Raw genomic sequence first — 17,143 nt, 5'->3', positions numbered from 1 at the left:
ATGTGAACATTACAGCTCTTGCAAATGAAAGTGGCTTGAAGCCTTTTGGCATCTTTGGACGAACAAACCACACAGTCATTGCACGAGATCTTACCTGGGAAATGGCGAGTTGTTAGTCTAACAGGACGCTCCAGGTTGGTTGCAGGACGTCCAGATCGTGCTCTTCCCTGTCGCTCCCAACTCTCCATGCACCTGGTTGCAATGACCAGTTTGAACTTTTCAGAACTTACTCTCTTACCTGGGTTTGCAGCTTTGAAGATTATCAGAGCATTACTAAATGAAACTTCCATCAGGTACAAAAACACCTTCTTCCACCACTTACAACACGTGGAGCACCATGTAGTATTGCAACTGCTTGTCTGCCACCTGGTCCACTCCTCCCATGTGCTGACTGTTTAGCTGAACTGCTTTGGGTTTTCTTACCTCTCTGAAGCTGTTTGGTGATGCCCTCGATCAAACAACAAGAACCATTGTGACCACTGTTCAGAAGGTTTACTTTTCTGTTATCGGTCCATGTAATATACAAGAATTCATTATCCCTATATAAATGCGGATCATCACCAGCTTTTGGTTTTGCATCCTTGACAGGCTGTGGTACATCCAGTCGGGAGGCCCCCATGTTCCACACGCACCAGTCTGGTTGTCACTTAGTTCCTGGAATAGAAGAAATGAAAACCTTGTACACATGGTGACCCTTACCATACAGAGGCTGACACAATGACGTAACAACCTCGTACGTCAAACCATGTGGTCTCCCTCCCTCCTGTCTCCTGTGTATGTTCCACAAGTACCCAGTCCTGCTGTCTGCCAGACCCCATAACTTGATACCCCACTTATGTGCTTATATACTGCAGCAAACCTGTTCGTCCCTTGAAAGAAATCATACTCTCGTCCACAGATACCTCCCTGCCTGGGTGAAAGTGCCTCTGCCATCCTGGAACAAGAATTTTCATGAGTGGTCTTATTTTGAAAAGTTTGTTATGTCTTTGGTCCTCTTTGGGGAAATCTTAGGCATTGTCATTTAAGTGAAAAAACATAAGTATCTGAATAAATCTATCCCTTGCCATGATAGCTTTGAATCCTTTACATGCGAGTTGTGGGTCACTTGACCTGTAAGATTCATACGATGGTTTCTTTGACAAACCCGTCACTAAAAGAATAGAAATGAAAGCCCTCATTTCGGAGGTATCAGCCGGTTTCCAATTCTTAGCACGTGAATGTACTTTCAACGTGTCCATCTTTTCAGCTATAAATTGTGCTGCATACCTGTTCGTTTCAGTGACAGGAAGTCAAACACTTCATCACTGAAAAAGAGTGAAAAAGCATCATACTCACTCAAATTTTCACCTGTATTTCTTGGCCCAGATCGATCGACAAAATCTTGTAGCCATGGCGTTTCACTCGCTCCGACTGAGGGGTCCTCCAAAAAATCTTCTTCATTGCCCCCAAGGTCCAAATTTTCAACTTCTTCTAAATCCATGTCCTCGAACCCGAAAAAGTCTTCTTCACCTTCACTATCCGAGTTTCCGAAAAGTTCGCGAAAATCTTCGATCGCGGAAGCCATTATGCAAAAAGTTCTAGATCAATAGACCGATCCAGTTCGGGCCGATAAGCCCCGCCCACTTCGTTTTTTGACGTTGGCCGGGACAACCTCTGACAATGCCGTCACCTCCGGCAAAACGTACGTAATTGAGAATGGTGTTGATGAATTCTGTTTGCCGTACTTTGGTATCCGTCGTTTGTGAATGATATTTAAAGGGGAAAGTTTTACGTATTTTATTTTTAATACATATTAATTGACAGACAGTAATTAGCGAGTGAAAATGAGTTATACCACAGATGGAAAATCGTCATCGGCTGCGTGTTGGAAACGTATTTTTTGTCGAAATAATCAATCTATCTGGCATTTCACGTCCGTCTAAGATACTAGCAGGGAAGTGAAACTGAAGTATGTTATTTGTTTTTTTTACCTCTAGACTCCCATCGTAATTCTATAATAACCGGGTTCACAACCACATGTTCAAGTTGCAGATCGTTTCGGTATCTATAAATAGATTGTCAACACTGCGCGAGGAGTGTTCAGTTCGATCTCTTATCCGATGTTCACATTTAGTTCAATTACTTATGTGAAATCATGGGTTTATACCTTTGAGTAACAAACCGGAAAAATATTTCCATACTAGTAGAAACATACTCAGAAACATACATCTTCAGCAGTTAATCTTCAGTAAATCTCAATAAAACTTCCCTCTTCAAATCTGTACACCATCCTTAAATGTCACTTAATATATGGAAATATATTTTTTTTAATCATCCTCTTCAATGTATTTTTCTGTGTGTGCTTGTTGTGGAATCCTAATTTACAAAATTTCACAATACTGGACTTCATGAACTGCTAGCGTTTATGTTCAGATACATAACACCACCATAACACTAAAGATACACTCTGCACCTGCACACTGACCATCTTTCAGAAACAATGAAATCCCTGAACAGAATCCATATTAATAAACACCATTTTGGCTCTGTCATAAAACATTGGTAACCTCCTCAAAAGCTGGTGATTTCTAAGAACCATCACATCAAATCTGTGTTAAATGTGTATTTCAATATACATGAAGCGGCTCTCGGCTAGTCAACAGCTGGTCATTGCCGATGTTTTCGCGAATTTTGTCCACAAACCAATTGGGAATATTAGGTTTTACTAAGAAGAAAACTGATAAATATGTGAATCTGAAACTAGAAAACGAAATTAAAATTCTAAAATGGCGAAAAACGGATTTTCCAAATATGTTGATGTGTTTGTTTACCACCGTTGCCATGACAGTTTCCGTGTCAGCCAATCGATGATGTAACAACCGTTCTCGTTTTTGTGATTAATATATTCACATAAAGTGATTACTTTTCGAAAATAAGTTTTGTTTCTGACTCTGCATTATAAAAATAACACATTTTGGTCAGTTAAAAAAAAAAGATGACTTTGCGATGAAAAAATCGGACTTTATGTAGCTGAACGTGAAGCGCCTCGCATACACAATGGCCGTTGTTGGAGCCTTGTGCCGATAAAATTAGCTAATGCATTTTATATTCGTGGGGGTTTCGTATTGAGGTACAAAAACTTCTTAAACTTGATATATTTAGAAAGCTGAGAATTTGTTCATTCCATACGTAATTCAAGCCATACATAAATTGTGTTTGGTAAATAGTTGTTGCAAGTTATGTTTAGGGATGTCATTAGACTACTGTTCTGTCGAACCGGTTCGACGGCAGCATTGAGAGGATTAAATCTGCTTCCAAAACTGTTTTTCAAAATAATGATAATAATGTTTAGAGGATCATTATTTGTATCGGGAAAACCATGAAGTACATGTATTTTTGGTATTTTAAGACAGATTTCAATTTTTTGCCAGATATGTGTGATGTTGTTACAAGACTAGAAATTGTGATCAGGTGACTCACTTTCGTGTTGACAAAAGCTGCATTTTGAATTGTCTACATATACAAATTTAGATAGCAGTGCATTTGTCGGCAGGATGTGATGCATTATTCTATATTGGAATCGCTGTAATTTAGTGTTATTGGTACATCTGAAAGGAATCTTACTATAGTTGTTTCCAGTTGACCCGTGAAGGTCCCGGGGTAGAATAGGCCTACAGCAACCCATGCTTGCCACAAAAGGCGACTATGCTTGTCGTAAGAGGCGACTAACGGGATCGGGTGGTCAGGCTTGCTGACTTGGTTGACACATGTCATCGGTTCCCAATTGCGCAGATCGATGCTCATGTTGTTGATCACTGGATTGTCTGGTCCAGACAGATTATTTACAGACCGCCGCCATATAGCTGTAATATTGCTGAGTGCGGCGTAAAACTAAACTCAGTCACTCACTTGTTTCCAGTCATGGGATAGCCCATCATTAGTTAACATATTTTGCTCCCATATTTGGCAATGTACATTTTTGGTAGTAGCGTCTGTCAATTATGTTTTGTAAAAGCGTTGTGTTTCCTTTATATCTTTAAGGAGGTGTTTTAATATTTGCTGGTAGAGTTAGATATGGTATCTTAGTTTTCACAAGGTATATTGAGTGATGTCAAATAGAGCTTTATTGATCGGATAAGACCCATGTATGTAACAAAGTTTTCAGGTTAAACATATTTACAAAGTTTTCCAAAGGGTGTATTTTGTTGCTTCAATCAACTAGGTCGTTAATACATCGCACCCCTTTGTCAAACCATTGTTTATAAAACACTGGTTTACCTCCAACATAAATGTTTTTGTTTTAACATAGACGTTCTGAAAGTATAGCATTTATGTCATGGTTAGAATGGTTTTGAGATATAAAATGCCACCATGCACTTAAACATTTCTATAATATCTATTGTGGATCAGTGGGAGGCAGTCCTCTTTCAAATGTTGACAATTACGTGTATACTACCCATTAAAAGATTAGACTTCCTGGTGCAAATGTAGTTACTCACTTCAGTCAACTGTTCTAAATTACATTTTGCAAAATTTTCCATAATGTTTTAGGATAGTGTTTACACATGAACTGTTCTATTATAAACCAAATTCATACCTTTGAAAAGATTATCGTCATGAGTTCAGTAAATGATGAAAAGCAGTGAAAATTGTTAAATGCTTAAACAAAATTTTACACCCAAATGCAGGAGTTCCCCAGCGCGATATTTGCACATGCTTTTCAGCAATTTGATTCTTGATCCTCATGCAATTCATCTGCAGAAAGTTTGCAATTGAACTCCCCAGAATGTGGAGAAATTCATGTTTGATGTGTACATATATATACATAACATATAGTGAGTGCTTTAAGTGAAGCTAAACTTTCGATGGGTAGTAGTATGTAGTGAAAAACATTGCCACCACTAAGCTTTGGGTGATTTTACATGAAGAGATGACACCAATTTGACTCACGACTGAGAATCTTCTGACGATAGATAACTTTAATGCTTGCATTAATGTTTTTATATTTGGCATATTAAAAACACCGTCTTCTTTGTGACAGATTACTTGTCTTGTCTTAATTTTGTCAGGTTTATTGTACCAAATAAATTTGTAGCATTTCTGCTGGAATTTATTCATAATTTCCCAATCTGGGCCAGGAAGAACACTAAATAAATGATGTAACTTGGGAATAATCAGTGATTTCAAAACGGTATTTCTTCCAAAGGGAGTAAGATTTTGTGTGGACCATATGGACATTAAAGTTTCACAATTTTTTATCTTGTTTTTTATCATTTATATCTACCTTATCATCTAAATCTAGAGAAAAAGTAATTCCAGGAAGGCTGAAGCCCCCTTGGTCACAGTTTAGATTAAAGTCTGAACATAGATTCATTTTCGATCTCTTTTTGTATCCTATCTATATGAGATGTTTCCTCTTGTCACTGTTATCACGTGACTGTGGCCCCCTCGCTGGTTCTCAAGTATGGCGCTGGTCACATGACTTGGTACATCCAACGTTCAGCGTTATATAACTATTTTTCAGTATCTGGCTTCTTTTAAAGATCACCCCGTGTCTACATTAATACTCGAAAAAAAGGAGAAAAATTATGGCAGTCCTTCAAATCTAAATTGTATAACATACACAGACACACTAGGTAGAAAACACCGTCTAAAATTTACAAGTTTTCTGGCAAAAGTCCTCTGAAATGTGGTCACATCAAGTGACACTCTGACTGGCCACCGCACCAAGGTCAGAGTTCAAGTACAAATGTCATGACGTCATCATCGCCTGTTCTGACGTCACGGGGTTATGATCGCCTGAGGGTTCATTTTGATTATTCTGGTGCAGTGGTGAGGCCGTGCCTGTGTCTAATATTGTAAGTTTGGTGTGTCGCCGCGTTCCAAATATAGCTATTTGTTATAAATTCAACATATATATTTACAATTAATCACTGTTTTCAACCTCATCACTTTCCAAAGTACTCCTCCCAATAAATGTTATAAAAATCCCATTTTCCAAATATTTTCGTAAGGTTGCAAAACAGTCTTTGTTAAATATTGACGGTCGCATGCAACCAAAAACTCAAACATAATTAGAGTCAGTGCTCCGAATACCGTACACGTTTGGCCACAGGCATCACCCGAATCGCTTCGGTTACAAATACTACGTCATGGCGCATGTTGTTTAAAAGATCATCCAATCATCTTGCCTGCTCATTAAACCGGTTGTGCAATCCGTTTTCCGTTTTTACCATGTGTTCAGTCAAAGAAGGCTACCCTCAGTCATTTAAATTCGTACAGAGTGACTGTAATACCGTACACTGTTTCTTCTAATATCGTACACGTATCTTAATTCCGTACACTATCTAAATGACACTTTCGCTGCTGTTAGTTCTTAATACAAGTTACATCTACTGGTTAATTATTAACTCATATAAATGATTGGAGGTAAATCAAGTTCAAAACTATATTCATTTTTACATTTCTTTATTCATAATTATCATTAGAATATAATGAACTTGAGTTGATGAATATCGGGTGTTCTCAATGTTAGCTAATGTTGAAAATGCATATTTGTTTTAAATGTAAAGCTTTATTCTTCATTTGATCCTTTAGAGATAAGTATATTATAACACATTATAATACACAAATGTATTTCTGAAAGCATTTGAAAACAAACACAGGAAATACACACCAAGTAGTTTTATAATAAACTAGAAATCCATATAGTTATAAGATAATACATTAAATAAGAGTTTCGGGGTTGGGTAACTGATTTATAGCTGGCTCTGTGGGGTGGGAGGGTCGTCCTTACTGACACCTTCCGCGGGAAAATTTGAATTACAGTGATGTAGTAACGGTGCATTATCGTCATCAACGGTTTTAGGTTGAATCAGCGCCTCCTTCCAAAGTTACACAGTGAACTGTTAACACGTCGGTTAACGGAAGCATGGGAATAGAGAATTCACTCAGCGTCAGAAAGAAACGAATTTAAAAACGAATTTTATGGTTTTGACACTTTATGCACTGCAGTACAGGAAAATATTATTTGAAGTGTCATTAACGAAAGAAAATGGAAGCCGAATGACTAACTGGGAGCACCTGCAGTACAGCGGCGCACTACAACATCTCGTGGGGGCAGGGTCGATATGTTGTATGTCACGTGTCGCCAAAATCAAGATATCCTGAAATGCATCGCAGAAGGTAAGAGTTTAAACAATACAAGATTATAATACAAGATGGGCAATAAGACTTTTTGATTTAGTGGCGTTATTCTAAAGACAGAAGTTTTGTGCAGTACTTCTTGTGGGCGGAGTTCCCATTGTTTTCACCAATATGCTGTTTTTATCAGCGTGTTGACTAAGGGTAATAATCAGTTTATGCAGGAGTGTGACGATGTCGTGTTTTTTCCTGTTTGCAACAATGACTGCTAATAATTTGGCACACCAATTTGAATATGTGTTGCTTAAAAATACCAAATACAGAACATTTTCTTCCAGCACATATGATAGTCAGATAATAACAGGTGTTGTTTATCATACGTTTGATTATATTTTAGAACTGTGACTTACTAACTAACACAAAATCCAATAATTGCATCAAAACTAAATTTTGCACAGTGCCATGAAAACAGCAGACCAACACTCACGATTAGTATTATAATTTTGGACACCCAAATTAGTAACAAGCTGTCATTATGATGTTGTCAAGCACTTAGCGGTTTCACCTGCATGGGGTCACCCTCCTAAGAAATAGTGACAAGTGACAAGAAAAATAATTATCGGTAATTTTTGTGTGTGTTAGTGAGTAATTCATCAGCTTATTGGTACAGTGTATGTATAAGATAATCTTAGATTTAGAAGCTGGCTTCCCACCCTTCTGACGAGATTGCCTGGCTTCCATACGCGCTTGTTTTTCTCTTTCTAGTTTCTCTTTCTCATCTCTTTTCTCTGTCTTCATCTTAATGATCTCATCGCTCGTCAGAATGCGGTGGGAAGTCAGCTTCCGTGGATTTGATTTGGAACTTTGTTTCATTACAGAGGGTGGGAGAGAAAACTCGGACTTGATTGCGTCCATAGCCTCAGCCTCGGACACTGTAGCTATTTCAATAACTAAGTTGCCTGATTCATCTAAAGAAGATGGAGTGTCACCTGCCAAAACCGACAAAATGAAGTCAGTGTCAGACAGGAGAGACGCGCCCTCTGGTAACGCTGCTTCAGATGTAGATGAATCCACTGATACCCCAGCTATTGGTGTAGCAGACGCTCCGGCATCAGGCGTGATGGTGCCAGAATTGACTGGAGTGTCAGCTTCAGCAACAACTGGAATATCAGCAACTCCCTCTTCTCCAGATGACTCGAAGCTAACGTCAAAGGGTTTGCTAGGGGCAAAAGCCTTATCTGGGATGGAATTTGTATTTACAGGGAATATTCCGCATTTCCTAAATCCACTGCATACATTTGAGGGCGTGAAAGCAATATCGTAAGCTTGTTTGAACAAACGGGGCCATTCCCATTTGGTCACTAGATTATTTGGACTTTGCACCATGAATTCGCTGCAAACCCTGTTCCACTCCCTACTGAGTGGGCCAAAGACTGATTTATCTAGAGGGCAAAGCCACTGGGTTGTGTGAGGAGGAAAAGCTAGGATAGTGACATCATTTGCCTTTGCCTTCTCAAGAAGCCCAAGTGTTTCGTGCGAACTGTGGCTGTCCAGCACTATAAGTTGAGGCCTCTCCGGTCCACAGTGTTTCAGGAAATGAGCCTCAAACCACCCTTCACCCAGTGTGTCCTCCATCCATGCACGACTCTGGTATGTGTAGGCCGTGCCAGGCACTCCAGCCGGAGTATTGTAAGCCTGGAGGCATTTTGGGGTCTTCCCCTTAACTATGGCCATAGGGGGGATGTTGCCCCCCGCAGCATTTATGCAGGCTAAAACAGTGACATTATCACGTATATTCCCCACACGCCCGGGAACATTTTTAACACCAGCTTCCGCCAGAACTTTGGTTGGTTTGTGTGTCAGCGGAACACTTGTTTCATCAATGTTCCAAATTAAGTGCGGTTTATCGTTTAGTTTAAGACTCTGGACAAGTTCCTCAAGTTCCTCAAAGTAACTATTTGTGACACATGGATTGAGCATTCTTGCCCTGATTGTGGTAAGAGGGACGGGCGATCTCAGATGTATGTCGGGGTGGCGCTTCATAAAGCCAGCTATCCACCCTTTACCAGGCACGTCATTCTTGAAAGGGGTCGTCAGCTTAAGTCTCCTGCATATACGTGCCACTTTTAGCACCAGCTGACGACGGGTAATGCCGAACCCTGTCAGTGCTGCGGCCTTTATTTGGTCGGCAATGCCATCTTCAACGGCCACCAGATAGCCCTGATGGGCGACCAAGATTCCCTCCCTCAGACATCCCCCTGACATGATCACTTATAGTCATGACGGGAACTTTGAAACGTTTTGACGCAGTTCGGAATGACAGACCCTGACCCGTAACAGCGGCAACTGCACCCTCCAGGGCCTGCTTGGTGTATTGGCGTCTTCTGCCCATCTAAAAAAGTAAACACGAGACTGAAGATATCTACTTTAATACTGTCCAATTTGACACAATATCGAACGAACACGTTCCAGAATTGTATCCTGTTGACATGATTCGTTTTCGTCATAAACATGAAGCACACGTCTTGCTAAAAAGATTGCAGACATCGGGTCTTTTAGTGTCTTTTGATATGTCATTATTCGACAAACAACTTCTGCCACTGCAAGTCTACATCTAGAATGGTCTAAAGATTTCCGCAGCAGGTCAAGTATTACTTCAGCTTCGTATTCAACAAACACATCGTCTAGGATTAAGGCGTTTAAAGCTGTACGGGCGACTGCAATCACTAGTTCATGTCCACTTCCAAATGATTCACGGAGCTGAATGGATTTTGAAAGCGCCATTTTCTGTAAAGTTGACAGTACTGTCAATTATTTGATATTGACTCATAAATAATCGTAAAAGTGTGATTTGTGCGCTTGTGTTATATAAAATTGTATTAGCTTGCGTGTAAATAACAGTTAGGCTGACTGACAAATTGTTCTACTGTGTTGTTGAAATGTTTTGAATATCTTTGTGTATTCACATTTATGTATTTGTTGTTACAACGTCCATGGATTAAAATATGTAGTTTCTGTTGGTGTGCAATATTTATGTTGTCATTTCACATTAAGGCTGCGTCTGCAGAGTAGTGAAGGGGTAAGGTTTAATCCGCTATTTGATATATTCCCGTAATGGCACGGCATGGGACACCAAAAATGGGCTTAACACATTGTTTCCACGTGGGAATCGATCCCGGATATTCGGCAAGACGAACAAACACTTTAACCATTAGAGTCTACCCTGCCGTGGCCGTAAAGGAGTGACGAATAACAACCGACACTTTAAGGCTGCATGGGCTAATACTAACAATAAATACATTTCTGACAATGCGTCACTACTTCAAAATGGAGTTTAAAAACGGCCATATAAATTATTTTTATATTACATCTATATATGTTACATCAATTTGTATATCAATGTCTATGCAAATGTTTCATGTCAGTACATATTACGTGAGAAAAAAAATAAAATGTCACTGTATGAAATTAGGCGCATAGCAAAAATATATCATAATCTGGGCATCAAATATCGTACGTCTTTTTCTTTTTTTAATTTTGAAAATAGCTTGTATGAAACCTATCACTGTATTTTGAGTATACATTTTTGGTCAATTAAAATACATTATTTCGTGTTTCCGTACCGTGAGTGTTTTTTTATATTTCCCGCTTTGAGCTGTCGTGTGTTGAGGTTCTCGGATCGTGACCTTGACGTCAACCCGGCAAGGAGTGGAGAGAGTCGCTATTGCGCAAGTGCACATTGCGATAACCAATCGTATATCGAAAGGGAAAGCACATGACAAATACACACGATAGCTAAAAATAGAGATGGGGATTACCGCATTTCAACCGACAAAGGTCCGGTTTTGCCACACATAAACATAATAAGCTATTGCGCACAAATGAAAGTGTACGGAACTTAGGAGCCTGTGCGGTATTCGGAGCACTGACTCTAAAACACATTTATCACTTATTTATGACATAATATACATTGCTGCTTTAAAAAAAGAAATAAACAAAATTATAAGCGTACAATCGCGATTCAAAAGTGCAATTATTTTGTACTTGGGCTTACTTCCCCCGAAACGAAGCCCTCGGGAGAGCGAACCCAGTCGTAGAGGGTGGATCTGCTCTCAAGTGTAACGACGGCTTCCGATTGGCTGTTCATTTGTTGATATGCTGAGGGTTCATTGTGTGTACAGAAAGATGATCTGTTTGACGGGCATTTTAGAAGTATGGCGAGTCACAAGAAAGTAAGATTCTTTATGGATAACAATTTCTTTTTGTTCACTTGATGTGTCTTTTCAGTATGGATTCATATACTGTTGTCAAACAAAAAATCATATACACTAAAAGAAGTTGTTATCAATGAAGAATGTATATGGAGATGTTGGGTTTTGAAAATACATGTTCTCTGAATTTGCGCTCGATCGAATAAAAAATCAGTAGAGATGGTAAACTACTGCGTGGCTGGAATCAGTCACTCGTCCAAGTACAAAGCAGGACTTGAAACTGACAAGAGTTTGCATCAGTTTCCGTCAGATCCACTCATCCGAAAAAAACATGACATGTGTATCACACCTGCCTAATTACATAATGTGGCAGAGACGGGACTCGGGTGCACTAGTCATAAATCAATTTATTTCTTTATGTCGTATATTCTGATAGGTGTTAAGTTCAAATTGCACGTGGTCAATGACAACAAGCTGTGTACTGCATGTTGTCTTTCACAGACAGACAGGCAGACATATAGGTGTGAATAAACCAGACACTGAGCTTTCTCTGAGACAGAGACTGCTTACCACAATAAGTTTTTGTTGTATTTTTTACGTAACGAGTAGATTAATTACTTGTTTGTATACACAACGAAGATTAGACTACTGCTCACGACCTCAGACTCTGAGCATGCATACTGTTTCAAGCTCCGCGACCCTATTCATTGCGCATGCGTTATGAACGCAGCGCAGCGCAGCACAGCTGCTGAAACCAGTTTTCCCCCAGCGCTGGGGGGAATATAGTGAAACGTTTGAACTCCGATTTCGCGGGCTTTTCTTTCATCGCGTTTTTTTTTCAACTTTATAGGTTGAATTGGCATTTTTTATGATTTGTTTCGGTAAGTGCATACCGAAAGGTACCAGAATCTGCAAAGTTGTGTTTTACGTTGCATGTGACCATTAAGGGAAAGGGTTTCGTGAGCAGCTATCTTTTTTTATTAAGTTTAATCACTGTCAACAAAGTTCTTAGCGACTAAGGTCAGTCTTGTATGGAGGTCCATGTAACTGAAAGGGGAGAAAAGAGGTCGAGAAAAGAGTTTTCTTCATATTTCAGTGTAGTTCAATTGCATATTCTGTGATGGATTTCATACTACATGTGTAGCCTGATACATGTCCCAATATTCCATAATGTATTATGTAAAGTCATCGGCTGCAGAGTTTATCAGTCAGTCGCTGGTTTTTCAACGCCTGTAGGGATATTCGAACAAGGGGACACCGGAGATGGGGATTCGAACCTGGGTTTTTCGACGATGACGGGCGAATGTTTTAACTACTATGCTGTCCCACGACCCACGCCGCAATTGTTCAGACGCAGTAAGACAATCTTGTATTCCTGATTGAAGACATCACTCCTCAATCCTAACACCTTACTTGCTTCCCTCAGTTTGCAACTAAGCAACAATCAGAAATACACAAAAAGGAATACTGACGGCGAAGGACAAATGATTATGATAATGATAATAATAATTGACTCATGGGCTGTACTGACGGTCTTCGACTTCCCGGACAGTCCCCGTGGCCATCTTTTCTTATACTGTTAAGAAAACACACCAACCGAAGCGTCCATTACAGTGTGTTTGTGATAGGATTACTTAGAAAGTCAACAAGTTTGTTACTGTGAAGCCTATGAAGGTCCGGGGTAGCATAGGCCTTCAGCAACACATACTTGCCGAAACAGATGACTATATGCTTGTGGTAAGAGGCGACTAACATGATCGAGTGGCCAGGCTCGCTGACTTGGTTGACACATGTCATCGGTTCCCAATGGCGCAGATCGATGCCCCTGCTGTAAATCACTGAATTGTCTGGTCCAGACTATAGACCGCCGCCATATATCTGGAATATTGCGGAGTGCGGCGTGGAACTAAACTCACTCACTAGTTACTGTGAAATGTTGACGCCCTAGTTTGGCGCTAGTGGGATACTGTTGTAATGTCTGTCTCTGTGTTGTAATTGTGAAGTAATTATTATTTTTTACATAAAAATAATATGAAGCAAGACTGTTTCACACTCAGGTGCCTATAGTTTGATACCTTGCAAAATGAAATCCATTATTTTCTCGCAGAGCTGCGACATTTTTATGAACCCTATGAAAATGTCATCCAGGGCAAGCTTCAGTCATTACAGTCCGTTTGAGTCAAAATCTCCCTAATGAATTGCACTCTAACTCAATATCAAATAATCGTAATTTACTCACACCAACGCCAAAGTAGATCGGAGAAACACCCCGACTTTGCAGAATATTGTCATATTTTTGTTGTCTACAAAATAAAAAAAAATGTTGAACAAAGCATCATTGTTTCATTAGTAATTTCAGTGTTTTAAATTGTGTCTTAACATAACTGACGGAGGACAGGTTAAATATATTTTGATATAGCATTCGATAATGTGATTTCATCCATGTAATGTTAATTCTCGCTCACTTTGTGCATCTGGGGCAAATGTCTGACTGCAGATCAATACAGTTTGTATAAACAATCGACAATGATTTAGATAACAAATACTGAATGAGGTTTCACACTGCCTTTTGCAATATTCTTGCAATATCAGGGTAGGGGACACCAGAAATGGGCTTCACACATTGTACACGATTGGAAAATCGAACCTGTGTCAAGGGCGTGACGAGCGAACACTTCTCTACCCCTACTACCCCAGATACCATAGATTGGACATTTGATAATCAGGATGGTTGAAAATTCATATTCACGTCTTTATTGGCGAGGTTTTTGTTAAAAATACTTGAAAGACAGTTTAGAGGTGAAAGATATAATTATATCTATATGAGCATACACAGTCACCTGCACAACGGAAGAGCTCCAAAGACACAAACCCAACTGTCGAACTATACCTTTAGGGGTGTCCCAAGATCACACGCATGCCTGCACTGGGGTGATGCAGCTAAAAGCAAAAGCCCACGTGTTTTCATTTTTCCATGGGGTCCCACGGCGAGAGTATGGCCTGTGTAGTATTAAAACAGATAGCTATGTTGTGAGTGAGTGAGTGAGTGAGCGTTATCCCTAACCGTAACGTGCACCAACAATCTAAGGCCGAGTGAGTGTTATTATCTACTTGGTCAGCTATGTTATTGGTAGTGCGCTGTAACAGAAGTAAACTTTAGCCCAGTCTTAAATAGAGTGAGTGAGTGTTTTCCCACCTTATACCAACAATCCAGTGGTTAGTGAGAGAAGGTTTCTGCCAGTCAGCAATGATATAGGCGATGCTCTGTATCACAACCTTGTTCCACCAATCCAGTGGTTGATATAATGAGTGAGGGTTTTTCTCTATGAACAACAAGACTGTGTGTACTGTAAAGAGTTGATGGATCAAACCAGTCATCAGTCGCTACCTTTCTTCTTTCGTGTAAACTACCTCCATGGTGTAGTGGTTAGAGAGTCAATCTCCGGTCGCGTCAGACCAAAATATGTTAAGACATGATACTTACTGTTTCCTGCCTACTGAACACTATTTTCCCACAGTGTTAAAATTAAGTTAAATGCCACATCAACATGGATGTAAGTTAATTGAAATTACATTTGTACTTGGATTTCCTAATCATAACATTGATCTAAAAAGTATGTGTTCGAGATTAATGTTTACCACTGTACAGGTATGATAAAGAAACTAAATTTAGATTATTTATAAACAGTGTTTAGGCACCACAATGTTACGACGTCCCAGTTATTCCCAAAGGTACTCAACTGGGCAACATATCTTGAAGCTGGAACTTGCTGACGTCCCTAAAGTTCACTCTTTGCCAGTTTCGCTCGTGCCAGTGTGGCACAGTCCTGGTTCATCTCAATTTCGCACGTCGGTGTTGGCACGTCAACGTCATGCCCTTGAAAGATGGATCGACAAAGAGACTTTGAATGCGGAGTCGCCTGGTCACACTCTGCTAACTGGATGTCCAATGCTGTTGGCATTTGATGACGCCCCAGTGACGCATCGGTTCCTCAAGTGCAACGCCCGTAAATACCGGTCTTCATGTTGGGTAGAAACCTTCAAGCGATCACTCTTGGCCTGTCTGCAGTACTGCCACTCTGTCGTAGACGTGTGATAGGTGGATGGTGGATTTGCAGCATCCCATGGTCCTATAGCCACATGTTCTTGTGTCTGTTCCATCTGTAACATGCCGATTACTCTCTCCCACTGCTCTGGTGTTAAACGATGCATGTCTTTGGTTGTCAATCGATTAAAATGATGTAAAAAAGTGAATCCCTTTTTATACCCTAATTTGATACGGGTAACTTTGTGCTTTTATTTCCGTTTTATTCGTGTAAGTTCGCGGATTTTTTGTTTGTTTTTTCCCACAAAATACGAAATATAAGTCCAAATGTTTACTGGGAATAGACGTGTTTTTAGCTATTTTCAAACAGACTGACAGTTATTTTGACAATTTAGGGTCGTTTATATTTTGGTAATGTTTCTTTAGCCGCTAGTTTACATTTCATGTTTGACTTACAGTTTCAAGCTTGTATGAGGCCTTATGTTCTGCTGTAAATCAAAGTTGTGAATTATACTTAATAAGCAATGTTTTTAACCGAAAGTCCCGTGTTTGTATGTCTAAGTGAGTTCTGGGAGAGTTTAGTCAGGGCCCGCAGCTTCTAAGGTCTGTAGGTCCTCGTAGCTGCCGGTCGACGTTGGCCCAGCATCGGCAAAGAAACCTTGGCCCAACGTTGGATCAACGTCTTTTTCATTCCTCAATATCTTTCACCTACCGTGAAACGTTTGTACAAATTTAGCAATACTATCACATAGAAAGCAATACAGTCTTCAAACTAAATTCACTTTGGCTCTCAGCATCTCAATTAAAGCCGACTCTCTCTGCTGGACACCTTGACGTAGGCTCAAGAAAACTGTAAAGTGTTTCTGAACACAGTATAACGATGGCTGCCACGGGTGGTACAGGATATGTTCACGTTTTCCTGATCATCTGATATCATCATTCTTTCATAGTGATCCATGGTATGGTATCGTACCACACGGCGAAAATCACTGTATTGTCTGTTCCAAACGTGATTTTTTTACAAACAGCACTGTGCATCTGTACTGTTGGTGAAATAAATACAGACTTTCAACAGAGTGAATTGTATCTTCGACATTTCTTCGAGATTTCTTGTGGATAAACTGAAAGAGCACAGCAAACAATTTAAAAATCATTGTTAAGTGCTGGACCCGCCACTGGCACTGAGGACACACCGTTGTGTTGTCAGGATATGCAATGAGACACGTGGTGTTGAGCTGAGGTTTGTTTGTCTTTATCTCTTGTTATCAGCTATTTTTTAGATAGAAAATTGCTTACTTATGGACATGAGAACTGGTTATTAATGGACATTGGTGGACATGCCAAGACTGTTAAAAGTGTAAAACTATCATATACACCCAGTGTTAACGAGAAATGACGATTCCTGTGTTCACGCAAACAGCGATTGTTTACAAACATACACCACGTGCTATTCTATTTATAGCGTTTCCCACTATAGAAAAAAAATTGCTGGCATTTGTATTTGGTGCTATAGCATTTTCTGTTTTTTAAATGATAGTGAACTGAAAATATATGTTTCTGAAACAAAATGTTTTCGGACCTAGAACGGTAATGAATGCAAACTTGAATTTTGACACTATAGGGCTGGAATAATGCCGGTGTGGTGTTAAAACCCAACTCAACTCACCTGTTTATAAAAAAAAAAAAAAACCAAAAAAAACAAAAACAAACAGGATATCACGGTTTGCCGTGATGTGTTTTTGAGGTTTTTTCACACCCGGAACAT

At 39.7% G+C, this 17,143-nt stretch overlaps 1 protein-coding gene across 1 annotated transcript; it reads right to left on the bottom strand.

Moving 5' to 3' along the window:
* Positions 1-7,119: 7,119 nt before the first annotated feature.
* LOC137255527 (uncharacterized) lies at positions 7,120-9,387 on the bottom strand. Its single transcript, XM_067792959.1, has 2 exons — positions 7,836-9,387; positions 7,120-7,145 (listed from the first exon to the last, which is right to left on the bottom strand). The coding sequence occupies exons 1-2, from the start codon at positions 9,385-9,387 to the stop codon at positions 7,120-7,122; spliced, it is 1,578 nt and encodes a 525-aa protein (XP_067649060.1).
* Between the last annotated feature and the right edge of the window lie 7,756 nt (positions 9,388-17,143).

The sequence above is a fragment of the Haliotis asinina genome, chromosome 11, assembly GCF_037392515.1.
Source record: "Haliotis asinina isolate JCU_RB_2024 chromosome 11, JCU_Hal_asi_v2, whole genome shotgun sequence".
NCBI lineage: Eukaryota > Metazoa > Mollusca > Gastropoda > Lepetellida > Haliotidae > Haliotis > Haliotis asinina.
The sequence above is the reverse complement of the archived record's forward strand: the minus strand, read 5'-3'. Positions and strand labels throughout refer to the sequence as shown.

Coding starts and splice junctions, on each gene's coding strand:
- LOC137255527 (XM_067792959.1), bottom strand. CDS start 9,387: ATGTCAGGGGGATGTCTGAGGGAGGGAATCTTGGTCGCCCATCAGGGC. Junction 7,146..7,835: donor CAGGCAATCTCGTCAGAAGG/GTGGGAAGCCAG, acceptor GATGCATTTCAG/GATATCTTGATTTTGGCGAC.